General features: G+C 46.3%; 1 protein-coding gene across 1 annotated transcript in view; it reads left to right on the top strand.

Annotated features, from left to right (window-relative positions):
- Positions 1-19283, top strand: part of LOC142765314 (rho GTPase-activating protein 20-like) — a 185026-nt gene that overhangs the window by 73329 nt on the left and 92414 nt on the right. Inside the window, exon 4 of the mRNA XM_075866076.1 lies at positions 959-1071. Within this exon, the coding sequence (XP_075722191.1) occupies positions 959-1071 (113 nt within the window). The remainder of the gene's footprint in view (positions 1-958; positions 1072-19283) is intronic.

The following is a 19283-nucleotide window of genomic DNA, read 5'->3' as shown; positions in this document are numbered from 1 at the left end:
AAATATAGAGAGTCATAGCTCATTCACAAGTTCAACACACTGCAGCCCATACGTATAAACGTTTTAGAATGTTGTCTAGAAGCCATTCGGTATGCCACATACACAAAGTAAACCAAAGCGAGTTCAGGCCTCCGAGTAGGAATTTCAAACCTACCAGTGTTAACTTCTGAACACGTGATTCACAGAAATTTGTACATCCTCACCTCCTCACCACCCTATTCTTTTATTTTTATTCATGGAACACCTGTTCTCTCTTCACTCACACAATGTTTCGTAGTCCCCTTCCCCTCTCCCACACCCCTGTAACCAATGTTGCCATCTGCAGTCCTTTGTTCGACTGGAGTAGAGGGTAGCGTAGATACGTTTTAGCGCTGGCGTACACACGCTATCACTAAAGAAATCCATTCAATTCAAGCCCTAAAGAAGGCAAGTCCACTGCAGAAACATCCCCTGTACACTATTCCCTGTTGACGAATTTTTTCATTGCAAGCTTCACTCCGTTCTTTCAGATTTCATCACCAATAGGCTCTTGTATATCCGCACTGTATGCGGGTCGGGTTGTCTAGTCTCCATTTTTTCCCGTTGAGATTGTTTTGACGATGACATTGGTTCGGAGATCTGTCTTCTTGAATTTTGCGACCAATTGTGTCCATAACATCTGAACTTCATGAAAAAATAGTCATTGTCTTGAAAAACTAGCTGGGACACTCTGGCCTCAAAACTAGCGCATGTATGAAAACGTTTCGTGATGATGTGGAAAATTTCAATGTAATCTGAAGTAACTAGGTGATTCGCAAAATCTTGTGAATGCATGACTGTTTCGTAATTTCTTTTTTGGCGCGAAGAATGCCTGTTTTGTGCGAAGGATAGATTGTGCAACAAGTGAATAGTTTTCGAAATTCTGAGTGCAGAGAATTTCACGAATTAATATAGGTACTTCTTTTCATCCTACGTCTAGAACTTCTTGCAATGCCTGCCAACTCCACTGCTGGGACACGACTATTACGACGACTGGATTGACCTGGCAACGTCGTCCAAGAACATGCTGGAAATGAAAGCGAGACTCAAGAGGTGCGTCTTACCACTAGCGGGATTTTTGTTAATGTGAGCCACGCGAAGGCATGCTTCGGCCTGCTGCGAAAACGTGTACGAATCAATCTTCCAGCTCCAAACCATTTCACTTGGTTATCGCTTTATGATCAAATTTTCATTGAAATATAGCAGCTGTTGGGATACCATGCGAAAAAGCACCCCTTAAATAAAGCAGCTTGCAGTAGTTCGACTCGGTCAATGGCATACTTCGGGCGCGAGAACAGAAAAAAACGTAATGTGGGAACATGAATAACATCACAGCTTATGCAGGTGCATATATATAATGTAACGGACTAGTAAAAGGTAGAGAAGAGAAGGAGAGAAAGACGAAGAGTCTTTCCACGATCGCAGTTCGCTGCCGCGAACGACCACCGTTCACATCCTGTAAATGAAACCATTTTTATCACAGCTCGCCGTTACAGTTGTGGTGGATGTGCTGGGTAATCGACACCCGAAGACGGAGGTTCCACCGCAAGTTCTTTGACGGAGCCGTCGCATTGCTGGACTTATACTGAATCCATCTGGGCTGGACATGTCCCACAACGCAGATGAACACCGACCACTCTCGACATCTGCGCCGACCAATTTGGCTCCACAACTGAGAGATCCTCGTCCCTTCGCCGGCAGACCAGATGAAGACGTCGAGGCTTGGCTCATTCATTACAAACGGGTGAGCGCCGCTAACAAATGAGATGCCGCTTCTCAGCTTTTGTGCGTCGCGTTCTTTCTGGCGGATACTGCATTAAAGTGGTACGAGAATCGGGAGGAAACGCTAACGACATGGGACAGATTTAATTCTGAAATCAAAGAGCGTTTCGGCGACCCAACAACGAAAAAGAAAAGAGCAGAACAGACGCTAATGCAACACGCTCAAGTGCCAGGCGAAACTTGCACGACCTACATTGAGGAAGTCATAAAGCTATGTAGGCCCACTGACTCCGGAACGTCTGAGGAAGACAATGTCGGGCACATTCTAAAAGGAATCATCGAGGATGTTTACAGTTTCCTCATCACAAAAGACACCTTGACACCTGTCACCAATGTCACTCGCCATTGCCGCACTTTTGTGCAACTAAAGACGAGGCGCATCACACCGAAGTTCAGCAGGCTAGCCAATGGGACAACTATCGCGAGTATAGACAGCAACCAGGCGCTTGATCTTGCATCAACAATTCGGCAAAGAATACGTGAAGAACTCGGCCCGTACGCGCAAGTGGCACACCTCCCAAGCACTCATACCCCCTACCAGCCACCAGAGTTCAAGCAAAACGTTGCTTCATTCTCCTCGCACCAAATTGTGGAGGTCATTGAGGATTCTGATGCCACACCTCAGTATCAGCCACGTATTTACGATAGAGACCCTGCCTATGACGCACGATCACGACGAGGACAGCCGCATTCTTATACTCAGGACTCTCAGCCGGACTACGTCCCGCTGCGGCAAGGGCAGTACCGACCCTACTACCAAGATGCAAATTGCGGCGAATACAATAGATTACAGAGAGTGGTAGAAACCCGTTCTTCGCGTGATAACGAACTTTCTCGCCGACAGTAGCGGCCCAGGATTCGTTCCGATGATTATAGTATAAACTGGGAACCTCCCGCGTGCTAAAACTGTGGTTTTACTGGGCACATCTCTCGGTATTGCCGCCAACAACACCGCCAATTACGAAGGTCACCAGTCACGTCTTCGCCACCAAGACCCGGTGCTTCATATGACCTGCGGACAACCGCCTTGTTTCCAAGGAACCGTGTTTCGCGCGAGACCAGATGCAGTGATTCGTCAGCATCCGAGTGGAGTTTGACACCTCCATCCAACCGTTCTCGTCGTTCACCGTCTCCTCTGCATCGTTCTTCTTCGCCGCCGGGAAACTAGCATCTGCGGCCAATGGAGGTGAGGTAACCGCACGGTCTTTTCAAGATATACCTCTGCCTATTGTTATGCTCAAAAACAAAGTGAATGTGTTGATTGATGGAATACTGGCGATGGCGTCAGTTGACACTGGGGTGACTGTGTCTGTGATGATCCTCGCCTTCAGAAACCGCTTAGGTCGCAAAGTTGTGTTTTCTTGGGACGATACAATCACCTTTCGTGGTGTAGGCGGCGAGTGCCTTGGTGTATTTGCTGTCAGTGTTTTATTGGCTGGAAAACTATTTGTATCCGTATGTCTGGTTCTATCTCGTTCGCACGATGTCATTCTTGGTACCGATTTCCTGCAGCAATGCAGTGCTTCCGTCGACTGTGGTAGTGGGGAAATATCACTAAACATTTTGTTTCTACCGTCGCTTTCCGAAGAAGACTACTGTGGCGAATACAGGAACACACTTAGTGTGACTGATGAAGCGAAAGCACCATCTTGGTGCCTGACACCCGCTCGAGTCTCTTCCACAGCGGTTGATGATACTTGCGTTGACCTCGTAGAGGGGCCTCTACACAAGAACTGTTCTAAGAAGAACATACTTGTGCCCTGTTCTCTTGTGTGCATGACAAGAGGAGTAGCAACATTGTGGGCGCTGAACTGTTCTGCCCCGCCGGTTGTACTTCTTCGCGCGATGAAGATAGCTCTCTTCGACGAATCCTCATGCAGCTCGATAGCAGCACTAGTTACGGACCTCACCACCTCTTCCTCTCCTTGTGATATTCGCCATAATGAAGGTCTAAAGCTCGGTATGATCAGCAAGACTCTCAGTACGACGGAACGGCAAGCGCTTGTACAGGTTCTTTCGCGGCATGTTGTTGATTTCGACTTTAAACATAGATATGCACCCCTTCGGTTACCCTCGTCGCGCGCTCGTCACAGAATAGACACCGGCTCTGCACACCCCATCCGCCAAAAACCCTACCGAGTGTGATTTTCTGAGCGCAAAGTTATCGCCGAACAAGTAAAAGACATGCTGAACAAAGGTGTCGTGCAAGAGTCATCCAGCCTGTTGGCAGCCCCGGTAATTCTTGTCAGGAAAAAGGATGGTTCCTGGAGATTCTGCGTAGATTACAGGCGTCTAAACACTGTGACGAAGAAAGGTGTATATCACTTACCGTGGATTAATGACGTCAGAGATTGCTTGCATGCCACATTCTATTTTTCAACGCTTGACTTTCGGTCAGGTTATTGACAACTACCTATGGAACCGGCGACAAAGAAAAGACTGCTTTCATAACTCCGGATGGCTTATTTGAATTTAATGTCATGCCTTTTGGCCTTTGTAATGCTCCAGCCGCATTTGAAAGATTTATGGACAGTATTACGTGGTCTAAAATGGGAGATATGCATGTGCTACCTTGACGATGTTGTTATTTTGGCCGTACGTTTCAGGAACATAACAACCGTTTCAGTCTTGTTCTCGACTGCATCGAAAAAGCTGGGCAGGTTCTGAATTCTAAAAAAAATGTCACTTTGGCGAACGTCAAACTCTCGTGTTGGGACACTTGGTCAATAAGGATGGCGTCAGACCCGATCCTTGTAAGATAGAAGCAGTGAGCTCCTTTAAATCACTGCCGTCCTCACGAAAACATCGCTCATATGTCGGCCTATGCTCATATTTTCGTCGTTTTGTTCCACGATTTGCGGAGATCGTGTACCCGCTGACAAACATCTTGCGACAGCATGCAACCTTCAACTGTTGATGCACCCAGAGTGTGACGCTGCATTCTCACAACTTAAGTTTGTACTAACGTCAGCACCACTGTTGCGTCACTTCGATCCATCTTGCCCGACTGAGGTCCACATGGACGCTAGTGGTATCGGTGTAGGAGCGGTGCTTGTACAACGTCACAATGGCGCAAAGATTTGCTCAGGGAATGTTGCATATGCCAGCTGTTGCCTGAGCAAATCTGAACGCAATTAGCCAGTTACGGAACAGGAATGTCTGGCAGCTGTTTTCGTCATACAGAAGTTCCGTTGGCATCTTTACGGGAGGCCATTTAAGATAATTACCGATCACCATTCGTTATGCTGGCTGGTTGGTTTGCGTGACCCCTCTGGCCGCCTCACACGTTGGGTGCTGCGACTTCAGGAATATGACTTTACGGTGTCATACAAGAGTGGCCGTCGTCACGCTGACGCAGACAGCCTCTCCCGCATTCCTCTTGCGACTACCGACTGCGATGCTGAGAATTTTTAGGACTGCCTTGCTGCTGTTACAAACACGTTCCCCAACGTGGCTGATTTCCAGAGAGAACAACGCAACTATCTCAACCTGGATCCTCAGTTTGCCGCCGCACGTGCCTCCCAACACAGCGGTCGCTTTACGGTCCGAGACAAGTTGCTCTAGATAACTAACTACTCCAGGCCTGGAGCACATTTTCTTCTAGTTATCCCCGAGAGCCTTCGCTTCGATGTTCTACGTGCTATGCATGACGATGCGACGTCCGGTCATTTCGGCTTCATACTTCCGCTGAACCGCGCGCAGGAGTGCTTTGACTGCCCCAAGATGTACGAAACAACGAAGCGTTACGTCGCTAGCTATGAGACGTGTCAACGTCACAAGCGCCCGGCCACCGCTACACCAGGTTCCCTTCAGCCATTAACACCACCCAGCACACCTTTTGAACAAGTAGGAATTGACAATATGGGCCCATTTCCGTTATCTAACAGTAAGAACCGTTGGATAATCGTCTTCGCAGATCATCTTACGCGGTATGCCGAAACCGCAGCCATTCCCTCTTCTACCGCTGCATCCGTGGCAGACTTCTTGCTCCACTCCGTGGTCCTTCGCCATGGCCCACCGCGTGTTATTATCAGCGACCGTGGCCTCCAGTTCACTGCTGATGCCGTTGAAGAATTATTTCGCATGTGAACGACACAGTTGGATAATCGTCTGCGCAGATCATCTTACGCGGTATGCGCAGATCATCTTACTTCGCATGTGAACGAACCATTGGATAATCGTCTGCGCAGATCATCTTACGCGGTATGCCGAAACCGCAGCCATTCCCTCTTCTACCGCTGCATCCGTGGCAAACTTCTTGCACCACTCCGTGGTCCTTCGCCATGGCCCACCGCGTGTTATTATCAGCGACCGTGGCCTCTAGTTCACTGCTGATGCCGTTGAAGAATTACTTCGCATGTGAACGACACAGTTCAGTCATTCTACACCGTATCATCCACAGACAAATGGCCTCGTTGAACGGACAAAAAGAACGCTGACCAACATTTTTGCCATGTACGTTTCTTGCAATCACAAGAACTGGGATGAAGTGCTGCCTTTTATCACGTACGCGTACAACACGGCAAAACATGAAACAGCGAATTTAAGCCCATTTTATCTGTTGTACGCCAGGTTGCAACTAAGCCCTCTGACACTTTTTTACCCTTCATTCTACACAATGGCATCTCTGTATCAAAAACCCTTTGCCTCGCGGAAGAAGCCTGTCAAATCGCTTGTCTTCGGAGTCTGGCCTCTCAACGTCGTTCGAAGGAACAATACGACGACCGTCACGAACCGGTTTTATTCTAAAAATGTGACTTGGTGTTAGTTTGGACAACGCAACGCAAGCGTGAACTGTGTCAAAAGCTTCTGTCACGATATTCAGGCCCATTTGTAGTTTTGGAACGTCTCAGCCAGCTCACTTACGTAACAGCTCGTCTTTTGTCCAAGGGTCGACAATCGAGCAGAACGCAGCTCATGCACGTTGCTCGCCTGAAACCTTTTTACCCTCCTTGTGCATCATAACTCGCCCAACTGGCTTCGTCTGCTTGCGGGGAAATGTAACGTACTAGTAAAAGGTAGAGAAGAGAAGGAGAGCAAGACGAAGAGACTTGTCATGATCGCAGTGCGCTGCCGCGAACGACCATCATTCACCTCCTGTAAATAAAATCATTTTTATCACAGCTCGCTGTAACAATACATATAGTACACACACACACACACACACACACACACACACACACACACACACACACACACACACATATATATATATATATATATATATATATATATATATATATATATATATATATATATTGAATTAACTTGCAGATAGCACATAAGAAAAGGATTGTATTTGCTAACGTTTCGGCCGTGGCACGGCCTTCGTCAGAGTAAGTAGGTATGATACAATGCAGCCGCTTTTATAGGCTCACGTGATGAACTCTCGGTATAGCAGCTAGGACATCTGTCAGAACCTTGTGTGGACATGACTGACATGTGACGGGTGCATGAATATACAAGTCTCAAATTTCCTTGCGCATCGACACGTGGGGCACAGTATGGTTGGCAGGACATGCAAAAGAGCTCTGAAGTAAGGAAACCACGGTTGACTAATATACATTCTAATATACACTAAAATATTTTACTAATCTAAGAAGTCGTCTTGTTATAGTGCGAGGCAGGTGAGCTTTCCTACGTTTTCATTGATACCTGAACGAATGGTGTTAAATTTATGGATCAAGAAGGATTCCCTCACTTCCCTATCGTGATTTGTCTTGAAACCGGACTGAATAATAGTGGCCCTAATTTTGTCGAAACCATGGCCAGGCATACTGACGTGCTTCGACAGCGGTAGATTAGGGAGGCTTACGGCATGTGCACGGTGATTATTAAAACGAATTCTGAAACTTGTCTCTGTTTGACCGATGTACTGAGCTCCGCATGTTGAACACTCGAGAAGATAGATGACGTATATACTATCACACGTGTAGTTCCCATTTATCTTTAAAGAAAAACTGGACGATGTACTTAAAACTGTTTTAGATGTCGTCATGTGCGCGCACACTTTGCAACGTGGTTTGTTGCAGGGATGACAGCCTTCATGATGTGAACACGTGGTTTTAGATGAGGTTAGTAAATCACGAAGGTTCCGCGACCGCCGGTAGACCACGCGTGGTTGTTCTGTAAAGATTCCTTTGAGCCGCTCGCTCTGTATTAATATGTTGAAATGTTTCTTTAAGATATGGTTCACATTTGGAGCTGAGGCCGCATGTGTCAAAATTAGATTAGTCCGCGAACAGTCTTTGGGTCTTTTGTTAGTACTCAGCAGGTCTGAACGGTCAAGTTCTTCGGCACGTTTGATGGCGTCTGTGATTATGCTGGCCGGATAACTCTGTTTTTCGATTTGGGTGCACGTTAAAGAACCCCAGGTGGTCGAAATTTCCGGAGCCCTCCACTACGGCGTCTCTCATAATCATATGGTGGTTTTGGGACGTTAAACCCCACGAATCAATCAATCATAACTCTGTTTTTCGAGCGCGCTCCTAAGTTGTTCGCAGTGGCGGGAAAATTCGCTGCTATCAGAGCATATTCTTTTAAAACGGACTGCTTGGCTGTAGGGAATACTAGTTTTGTTGTGTTTCACGTGACTACTGCTAAAGTGAAGATATTGCTGCCTATCCGTGGGTTTTCTGTAAAGATTAGTTATCAGCTTCCCGTTACGTAGAGTGACCATGACATCAAGGAAGTTTATGTTCACAGGTGAATATGAGTGCGAAAAAGAAATCGCCGGATGGGCGTTGTTAAGATCTGCTATGAAAGAAAGAAGTTGCGATTCACTATGTCAGTCATGTCAACACAAGGTTCTGACAGAGAACCATTTTTTTACTTTGATTGTCCTAGCTGCTATACCGAGAGTTCATCACGTGAGCCTATAAAAGCGGCTGCATTGTATCATACCTACTTACTCTGACGAAGGCCGTGCCGCGGCCGAAACGTTAGTAAATACGATCCTTTTCTTATGTGCTATCTGCAAGTTAATTCAATATAGAAAATACCCGGACCTGTCGTGCCTTCCCTTCAAGTTCTATATATATATATATATATATATATATATATATATATATATATATATATATATATATATATATATATATATATATATATATATATATATATAATGAGATCTAACAGACAATAATGCCAAGGAATGTATACAGGAAGTTATTAGAACAAATGTAATGTAAATAAGAAGAAAGAGAAGTGGTTCTACCTTTATCTTAAGTTACTTCACTCGTCCATCTGCTGTTTTTTACGTCTGGTGGAAGGCCCTGGCTTTTTCGGAGTTGCTCAGCTCGGCAAGTTTCACTTGAAAGTTGGCCAATTATAATTGCGGCGGCTGACATTGGCAATGACGTAGCGGTCGCAGCTCTCAGACGCATTGTAGCTTGTTTGCAATACCATCGATGCTGATAGCTCTGGTTGACGGCGCTCACTGTATTGTTGTGGTCACATGATTGCACTCACCGTATGTGATTTGCGATGGCATGTAGGATATACTTTGTCCCATGTGCTCTTACGTCTCGAATCGGTTCATAATGATTGGATGGTGAATGCGAGCGAGGCCGGACATGTCTGCACCCTGCGCCAAGGTTTTCGCGCTTGTTCAAAGGCATCTCAATCTCGCTGTCTCTCCCTCGAAACTTGTCGAAGCCCGATGAACCAGTTACGAATACCGTGCGAAAAACCACTCCGTTCTTGCCCACACGCCCTATAGTGACTGTCTGAACGAGCTAGCTCTTGTCGGGAATGGGCTCACAAGGTAGGGGGCAAGGCTGGCGTAAATTATTATTTTTTTTATTTTTATTCATACTGCAGACTACAAAACGTGGTCCAAGCAGGACGGGCAATCAGGAATCACAAAAACAGAGGACTGTTGATCACGAACAGTTGATCACGAACGTAATAAGTAACAAAGTGAGTAAGATGAGGAAATATATACAATGCTACATCAACAAATATACACTATGAGACAAACATACATACTATGCAAGGCGGTCACACTCAGACAAGGTGTTCCACTCAGACACTGTTCGCGGAAAAAAGGAAAATTTATATGTATCTGTTCTAGCAAAATATGGTGTAAAAGAGTTTGGTTGGTGATGTCGTGTATATCTGGTTGACAAAGGGGTTAAATACAATGAAGGGTCAATCGCCACTCTATGGTTAAGCAAGGAACTCAGGAAGTCTAAGCGCAGTTGCCTTCTTCTAGACTGAAGTAGTGGAATGTTGTTAGCTGACATTAGTTCAGATGGAGAATCCGTGTGACGAAATTTAGAATATATAAAGCGAACTGCTTTTCTCTGAATTCTTTCCAATTTGTCTATGTTACATTTGGTGTAGGGATCCCACACTACGCATGCGTACTCCAATTTTGGTCGAATGTAGGATTGATAACACAGAAGTTTTACACTTGATGGCGAATTGCGGAGCTTGTGTCTCAGGAAGCATAATTTTCTGAAAGCAGATGCACAAATGTTTTCAATGTGTGAATTCCAAGACAGGTTAGTAGTGAACGTAACACCTAGATATTTGTAGTTATTGACCTGTTTAAGTGTAGAAGAACCAAGGGAGTATGCATAGTGAAGGGGATATTTTTTTAGAGTTATACACATGGAAACTGTTTTTTCTGTATTTACAATCATACCCCATTTGTTGCACCATTTGTATATGTAGTCTAGATTTTTGTGTAGCTCTATTTGATCATGTTTGTTATGAATTTCACGGAATAAAACGCAGTCGTCTGCGAACAAACGAATCTGGACGGTTGGCTCAATTACATCTACAATATCATTTATGTAACACAAGAATAGCAAGGGCCCCAATACACTGCCTTGGGGCACACCCGACGTGACTGGCAAAAGACTCGAATTTTGACCCTCGATGGCGACGTACTGCACCCGATTATTCAGGTATTCAGCTACCCATGCGACCAATACCTTTGGAAGACCTATTTTATTTAATTTGTAGATTAATTTCTCATGAGGAACTTTATCGAAGGCCTTACAAAAGTCTAGAAAAATGGTGTCTATCTGAATGTTGTCATCGAGGGCGCTGGCAAATGCATGCGCAACGGTAACAAGCTGCGTCACGGTCGAATACTTTTTTCTAAACCCGTGCTGAAAATGTGTTAGTATAGAGTGTGTTTCAAGAAATTCTGTAATCTGGTTCGCTATAATGTGTTCTATTAGTTTACAGCATGAGGAAGTTAGCGATATTGGCCTGTAATTAGGTACTGATAATCTGTCGCCTTTTTTGAAGATAGGCGCCACTCGGGCCATTTTCCAGTCACGCGGCAAAGTTGCTGTTGACAGGGAAGCATTGAAGATTATAAAGAGGAATTTGCCAACGTATTCGGCATAACGTCGGAGAAAGACATTGGGCAGTTCGTCAGGACCACAACTCTTCTTCGTATTTAGGTTTACAAGCATGGAAACCAATCCAGCATATGAAATGAAATTGACCTCGAATGGTTGAGATGACGCTACAGAAAACGTAGATGCTCCGGAAACATTAAACACGCTATGAAAGTATGTGTTGAAATGATTTGCAATGTCGCCAGGATTTGTAACTATGCGGCTGTCAAGTACAATCTTTGAAATGGGTTTCTTTTTATCTTTAAGATAATTCCAGAACTTGGAAGGATCATTCTTTATAAAGTCGGGCATTAAGGTTTTAAAGTAGTATTCTTTTGAGCGATGCATTTTTTCAGCAAGGACTCTTTGGTGCTCCTTGATAACTGCGCGCTGCGCATGCTGCTTCCTTAGCCGTTTAACTTTTCTTTTTAGTTTAACAATTTCATGCGTCATCCATTGCGTACGTTTATGCGTTCGTTTGGGTTTGCTAGGGATAAAGTTGTTAATACAGTATTGGCACGTCTCAACAAATTTTTCCCAGAGAGCGCACGTGCCTAAAGCGTCATCGTTAAATTCTGCAAGTACAGCTTCCATGTATTCTATTACACGGTCATCATCAGCTCTCGAATAATCCTTAAAATACTGCATGGGTGATTTTTGGTGGCTACTGCATTGGAACAGAGGAATTGTCACGCTTACAAGTTCATGATCTGAAAGCCCCTGTTCCACGACTACAGTATATCCTGAAAAAGCACGTTTTACGAATACCAAATCTAGGATAGAGCTTGCATGTCCTTGCACGCGTGTTGGTTGCCTGACTATTTGAGTTAGATCGTGAGCGAGCATAATATCAAAAACAGTGTTAGCATTGTGTTAAATCGGCAACTTCTGGCTAGGGTGTAGGCTCAGTCATACTTGGATAACCGTCTAATAAAACGGGTTGACCCTTGAAGGCTGTGGCATCATCTGTCGCTCTGACGCCTTTAAGCGGCGTGTTCCTCAGCTGTAGCTAAGCGTCGGCTCATGCGGCCAATGACTGCGTTAACAGCTTAGGACCATGCTTCGGCACGAGCACCTCCTCTTTCCCAGAATGCGTTGGCAGGTCAGACTGCTGGCGTGGCTGCACGAGAAGTGAGGACCGCTCCTTTGACTGTCGCTGTTGCGAAGTGAAGTGGTCACAGAGACATGCTCGTCTGATGGCGAGCTCCGGAATTGCTTTTCTAATGGCTGCGAATCAGATAAACAATACAACCGAGAACTTGTCGCGCTATGCTTATTCCGTTAATAAACATATTACCGAGACATTTACAACATTCGTCAAGGACACCAATAATTTTCTCCAAGACATAATAACTCCTAACATTCCCCAAAATGCAATACTTGTATCACTCGGCGTCACCTCACTTTATGGTAACATACCGCATGCCGATGGAATTGCTGCAGTGCCTAAGGCATACATGGATTCTTGCTGCGAGAGACCAATCGACGAAGAAGCCCTGCAACTGCTATTAAAGCTTATTCTTGAACTCAATAACTTTGAAGTTAATAATTGTCATTTCATTGAGATCAGCAGTACGTCGATGGGAACCCGGATAGGTCCTACTTATGCTAGCTAGCTTTCTCATGGACATTCAAGAGAACAATTATGTGTCCAGCACTTACCTGTAGCCTTTGTTTTACAGATGGTATAGATAAGATATATTCTTAATTTGGACGTACGGGAAGGACGCACTCTTGATATTTATAGTTGGATGCAATAACTTAAATCCGTCAATCAAGCTTTCGCACAGTCATTCGATGATTTCCGTTAAGTTTATGGATGTCACTGTCGCGTTTCCGAAGGACAATTTCTCACAAAATTATACCACAAGCCTACTGATAGAAATCAGCTTCTCCTTTTTCACAGCAGTAATGTGCGACATTGTGAGACAAGTATACCTTATAGTCAGGCTCACCGTTTTAAGCGTTTCTGTTCCGACCGTGAAGATTTCTAATCTAGCTGCAAACAACTTTTAAAAGCACTCTCAATAAACGACGTTATCCGGTGGGCTTGGTCGACGACGCTATTGACCGAGCAGACCAATTGAATAGATCCGACATTCTTGGCGGAAACCATTTGCCCGAACAGCGTGCTGGTTCTAGTTTCGTATTAACTTGCTCGGCATCAGTTCAAAGTTGCTTTATATACTCAAACGCCACCACAACATCCTTGTCCGAAATGAGCATCTCGAAAATCTCTCTAGAACCATCTCGCGTGATTTACCGGCGCTTGAAGACTCTCCGTGATGTGAAAACTTTTCGAGAAGACATATTCACCAGTGATATATATATATATATATATATATATATATATATATATATATATATATATATATATATATATATATATATATGTATATATACAAAAACATTTGAAAAACATTTGGCCATTGTAGCTCAGTGGTAGAGCATCGAACGCGTTATTGGATGGTCGCAAGTTCGGTTCCTGCTCACGGCAAGTTATCTTTTCACCCACTTTTCTTTCTTCACATTTACAATAAAATTGCTTCTAATAACTTCCCCTATACATTCATTGGCCTTGGCTATATTGTCTGTTAGATGGCATTATTATTGTTTCGCAACACGAAAAAACGAGCCCTTAAGTATACACTTCATTCCCTTTATATATATATATATATATATATATATACAATCGAATAACTCTTCATTTCCTTTAGATGTCATCACCTGTACATCATCATCTGTAAATATCAACACTAGTGTGATTCAGCTCGAGCCTGGCTGAACAAACCGGTAGCTCACAAGTGGTCGACGGTGCTTTTCGTTCCCCCAAGTCCTCTCACCCGTTCTCGCTGGAGCTCCACTAGAGTTGTCGCATACAACCCCCTGCCATGGTGGCCTAAGAAAACCCTGGCCCTTCCAACGTCGCCGTTCTACTGCAGCCACCAACACCCGCTTTGCCCAACAACATTCGCCTGCGTGATCCCCGTGTGTTTTCCGGTCTCCGAGGCAATGATGTCGAAAACTTCGTTCTGGAACCACCATCCGGATATTCCCGACTGGGAAAATTTTGAGCAGCAAGGTAGACGAAGAAAGTGCTTAACAGCGCAAACGACAGGAGGGGATAGAAAAGACGAGACTCGTCTCTTCTATCCCCTCCTGTCGTTTGCGCTGTTAAGCACTTTCTTCTTCTACCACGCAGCACCAACCTGCCCAATCAAGCACCTTGTTAAAGTTCGAGCAGCAATTTCGTCAAATTTTCGGTGCCCCTATAGTTGGCGCTGAGGCAGCAAAGAAACTCGCTGAACGCACGCCGCTACCGGGTGAATCTTGCACCTCGTATATTGAGGATGTCCTTGTACTGTTCAAGCGTGTTAACTCCATCATGTCTCAGAACAACCAAATACACCACATTATTAAAGGCATCAACACCGTCGCCTTTACCTCCTTCTCCACGTAAAATGCTGCCACCATCCAAGACGTGATAACCATAAATCAGCAACTTGACGAGCTTCAGTCTCTACGCCTCCGCTACGATGCCACCGATATTCGTTTGCCTGCACCGCTCGACTTACGTGCGCTTATTCGCGACATCGTTTGTGAAGAGCTTCACGGGCGCTGCTGTTCCTGTGCTGCGGAAGTTACTCTACCTTCTGCAAAAGATAGCTTGCGAGACCTGAGTAAACAAGAGATGGCGTCCGCATCCCGTTCGACGTGTTCCAATGGTTTCTGCGTGCGCCAGACGCCCACGTACGCTGAAGTTGCCGCGCTCTTTGCCGCACCAATTTTTTCTGTGCCCACTCCTGCAGACTATACGCCTGTGGCTTCGTTGTCACCACCAGTGCGTGCACCGCCTTACTATGCACCTCAGCACCCTCCTTGGCCAATCTGTTACTACTGCGGCTATCGAAGACATATCGCTCGGGTTTGTCGAAGGTGCCAACAAAACGAGCAACGCGGCTACGCTTCTGAAAAACATCGAAGCTTCCGTCCGCCCATAAACCACCTACGACCACCCTCCCACTCGTCCTATTACCGTTAACCGTCTCCTACCTATCATACTGACAAACCTGGGAATTCCCGTACGTCTCACCGCAAATCGCCTTCGCCAGGTCACCGTTCAGTGTCGCCTCTGCGGCCTGCCTCCCATTCCACGAACGCCCACGAGGAAAGCTCCCCGATGCAGTTTAAGGAGTGGACACTGCATTCACCGGACAGAGGTCCCGATACAGTCTTTGACTTTGGGACCTCCTTTTGTATACTAAACACATGTCACATTCTTGTATTCGTACCAATAAAAAATCTGAAATCTAAATTTAAATCTAACAATTCCTCCAGAAGGGCCATCAAATTTGATAGCAGTGTTTGTAGAAGGTGTACTCGTTGAGGCTTTTATAGACACTGGCGCTGCCGTTTCGATTATTCATGCTGATTTTTTGTTCCCGGCTTCGAAAAGCCACCACGCCTTGTGGCGGCCAACATCTCCGTGCAGTGACCAACGCTCTAATTCGTCCACTTGCACAGTGTCAGCATAGAAGGCACTCATCATCACATAGTTTTCGTGGTATTTTGTGAGTGCACCCACGCTCTCATTCTGGGGTGGGATTTTTCTTTTGCGTCCACTTTCATGTGTTTTCATCAGCGCCTCCGGCATCTAAATGCCACTGACTCTTCACCGCTTGAACACGATGGACGCACCTGCCTTGTCACCACGTCAGATTATGTACTTCGGCCCTACATCGAAAAAATTATAAGTGTTAATTGCACCGCAATTGGGGATGGTGACGTACTAATTCTCCCTTCCGTCCTTATCCTGCATGGGGGCATTGTGATCACACCCGGACATATTCGCTTCTTCGATAAATCTACCTACCTAACCACCCTAAATCAAACGCCCGAGTGTGTACGGCTCCCCTGGGGCTCAACAGTATCTTTCGCGGTCGACAGTGAGCCTGTTGCGATTGTGACTCTTCCGAACAACAACCACAATGGTGTCCCAAAGTCACAATCACTGCCATTCAATGCCTCTTTCACACCTGTGTCGGTAACCATAAGCACTGACTTAACACCTGCTCAAACTGAAGATTTGCTCGCCCTGTTGAATAGACATCGTTTTCTATTTGACGTGAACACGCCCGTCCTCAGTATTACTACCACCACTGCTCAAGGAATCCAGACTGGCGGCTCTCGTATTGTACATCGGCGTCCATATCGCGTGTCTCAGGCAGAGCGCAAGATCATCAAAGAAAACGTCTCAGCCATGCTATGACGCAACATAATACGTCCTTCCTCGAGTCCCTGGTCATCCCAAGTTGTTTTCGTTCAAAAAAAAAAAAGATGGGACAGTGCGTTTCTGCGTCGATTACCGTGTGCTAAACAAAATAACGCGTAAGGATGCTTATCCTCTCCCTCGGATTGACGACGCACTGAATTCATTACAGGGCACCGAGTATTTTTCTAGCCTCGACCTTAGGTCAGGCTACTGGCAAATACCAAGGTCGGAGTCTGATGAAGAGAAGACTGCCTTTTCAACGCCAGATGGATTGTACGAGTTTAATGTGGTGCCTTTTGGACTCTGTAATGCGCCCACAACCTTCGAATGCATGATAGACGCCGTAATGCGTTGTTTGAAATTAAAAACGTGTCTGTGCTATCTCAATGACATAGTGTTTTCATCCACGTTCTCGCAGCAACTACAACATCTTGACGAGGTCCTCACATGCCTTGAAAAAGCCGGTCTACAGCTTAACAACAAGAAATGTACCTTTGCTAGCAAGACAATCAAGGTTCTCGGCCACCTCGTCAGCAAAGAAGGAATTCAACCGGACCCCTAGAAGCTTGCCGCCGTCCTAGATTTTCCTCGTTCGCTCCGCCAAAAGGACCTGCGCAGCTTTCTTGGGTTATCTTCTTACTTCCGGCGCTTCATGCGTGGCTTCGCGGAACTTGCGCATCCGCTCCATGAACTCCTCGCAAGAAACGTCACCTTCGTTTGGCCTGAAGACTGCGAAAGCACTTTCATGGCATTGAAGCAAGCCCTCACATCGGATCCGGTACTGTGCCACTTCGATTCAACCACGCCCACCATCCTTCACACCGACGCAAATAGTCATAGTCTAGGTGCGGTACTCTTGCGGCGTGACGAAAACTTACGCGAACGCGTCGTTGCTGATGAAAGTTGTGTTCTTACCGCTGCAGAAAAGAACTACACTATAACCGAGCAGGAGTGCCTTGCTGTTGTTTGGGCAATGCAAAAATTCCGACCATATCTTCACGGCCGTCATTTTACCATCGTTACCGACCATAACACCCTACGCTGGCTTTCATCGCTGAAAAACTTATCGGGTCGCCTCGGTCGCTGGGTGCTTCGCTTGCAGGAGTACGATTTTCATGTCGCCTACAGATCTGGGAAGAAGCATCAAGATGCTGATGCTTCATCGCGCTGTCTTTTGCCCAGTGGAGGCCACTCCCCATCGATACTCCAAAACAACAGCACCTATCCAATCGCAGTGCTAAGTTCATCACCTGGCAAGCTATCCATCCTTGTTTCACAACAACATGTCGACCCATACTACCGCACCATTGTTGACTGCTTGACCAGCTCTACTCCTCCTCCAAACGCCAGACTCCATCGACAACTTAAACAATTTAAGCTTGTTGGTGGTGCTTTACACCGCTACATTTACCACATCGATGGCAACGAGTGCGTACCCGTCATTCCAAGTTATCTGCAATGTGAAGTTCTGGAAGCCTTTTACGATGATCCAACCGTCGCTCATCTAGGCTACACTCTCAGTCAGGTGCCGGATAACGAACGGCACAAGGCGGCGCGCTCCTGAGTACTGACTAAAGTTCTGTCTATATGGAGCCCAGCTATAAAAAATACCTGTGACATCCGCGTGGTGCCGAAGTCACGCATACAGCCGGTAAGAGCAAGCGCAAAAAGGAAAAAAAAGAAGAAAAGGGGGAAAGCCGCCGTCTCTGTCGCACCAGCCTGGTGCCAGGAGCCGACATCAACTTACGCAGAACCGTTCAGCACGAGCGCGGAAAAAAGAGAAAGAAAGGCCCCCCCCCCCTGCCGTCGCCACGCCAGCTGGGCGCCCCGCGCTGGCGTCACGTTGACCGTCGCCTGCATGCCGTGGCATTTGTGCGTCGTCGTTTCGTCCCGCTGTCATGTGATGGTCGTTTTTCTACAAGATGGTCTGGGACGGAAACATTTTCTAGTGCTATATGGCACGCTTTATTCATGATATTGCTATGATATGAGCCGGGCTGCAGTATGTGCCGGGTAGGTAGAAGAGGAAGATGACGTTGTCTGGTGCGGCCTGAGGACTCCATCTTTACCGCGACTGCCGAACTTCATTCTCACCCTGTAAATAAATCCACCTATCCTTTTATTCAACCGTGACAGTTTTGTGGTGGAGGTGCTGGGTAATCAACCAAGCAACACGACACTTCAAGCGCCTGATCTACGAAGAAGCCGCCGCCTTGCTGGACTGCCCCCGTTACCACTGGTAGCTGAGATGCCTCACAGCGAAGAAGGAAACCGTATCCCCGCAGCCGCAGACCTTCTACCAGTCCCAGCAGCACCGCTAGTGCCACGTTCGCGTGCGGCTGGTCCCTGATTGCGTCACGATCTGATAGTGCCTCGCACGTTCGGTGGCAAATCTGGCGAGGATGTCGACGCCTGGCTCACACACTACAAACGGGTGAGCAAATACTACCAGTAGGACGCAGCGGCCCAGCTGACCAATGTAGTATTTTTCTTAACGAACACAGCACTCGTGTGGTACGAGAACCACGAAGATGCCCTCACGTCATGGGCTTGCTTCATTTCCGAAATAAGAACGTGCTTCGGAGACTGCGTAGCTAAGAGAAAGCAGGCCGAACAAACGTTACTGCAGAGAGCTCACATCCTAGGAGAGACGTGCATGACCTATGCCGGGGCAATCTTGAAGCTCTGCAAGATTGTCAACCCTTCTCTGTCAGAGGAAGACGAAGTTGGCCACCTATTGAAGGGCATCTCCGAGCACGTGTGTCAGTACCTCATCAGCAAAGACAGCCTTGCTACAGTAACCGACGTCATAAGCCACTGTCGCACATTCGAGACACTGAAGATGCGACGTA

The sequence above is a fragment of the Rhipicephalus microplus genome, chromosome 1 (genome assembly GCF_043290135.1).
Source record: "Rhipicephalus microplus isolate Deutch F79 chromosome 1, USDA_Rmic, whole genome shotgun sequence".
NCBI lineage: Eukaryota > Metazoa > Arthropoda > Arachnida > Ixodida > Ixodidae > Rhipicephalus > Rhipicephalus microplus.
Note: the sequence above shows the minus strand (reverse complement) of the source record. Positions and strands in the feature narration are given on the sequence as shown.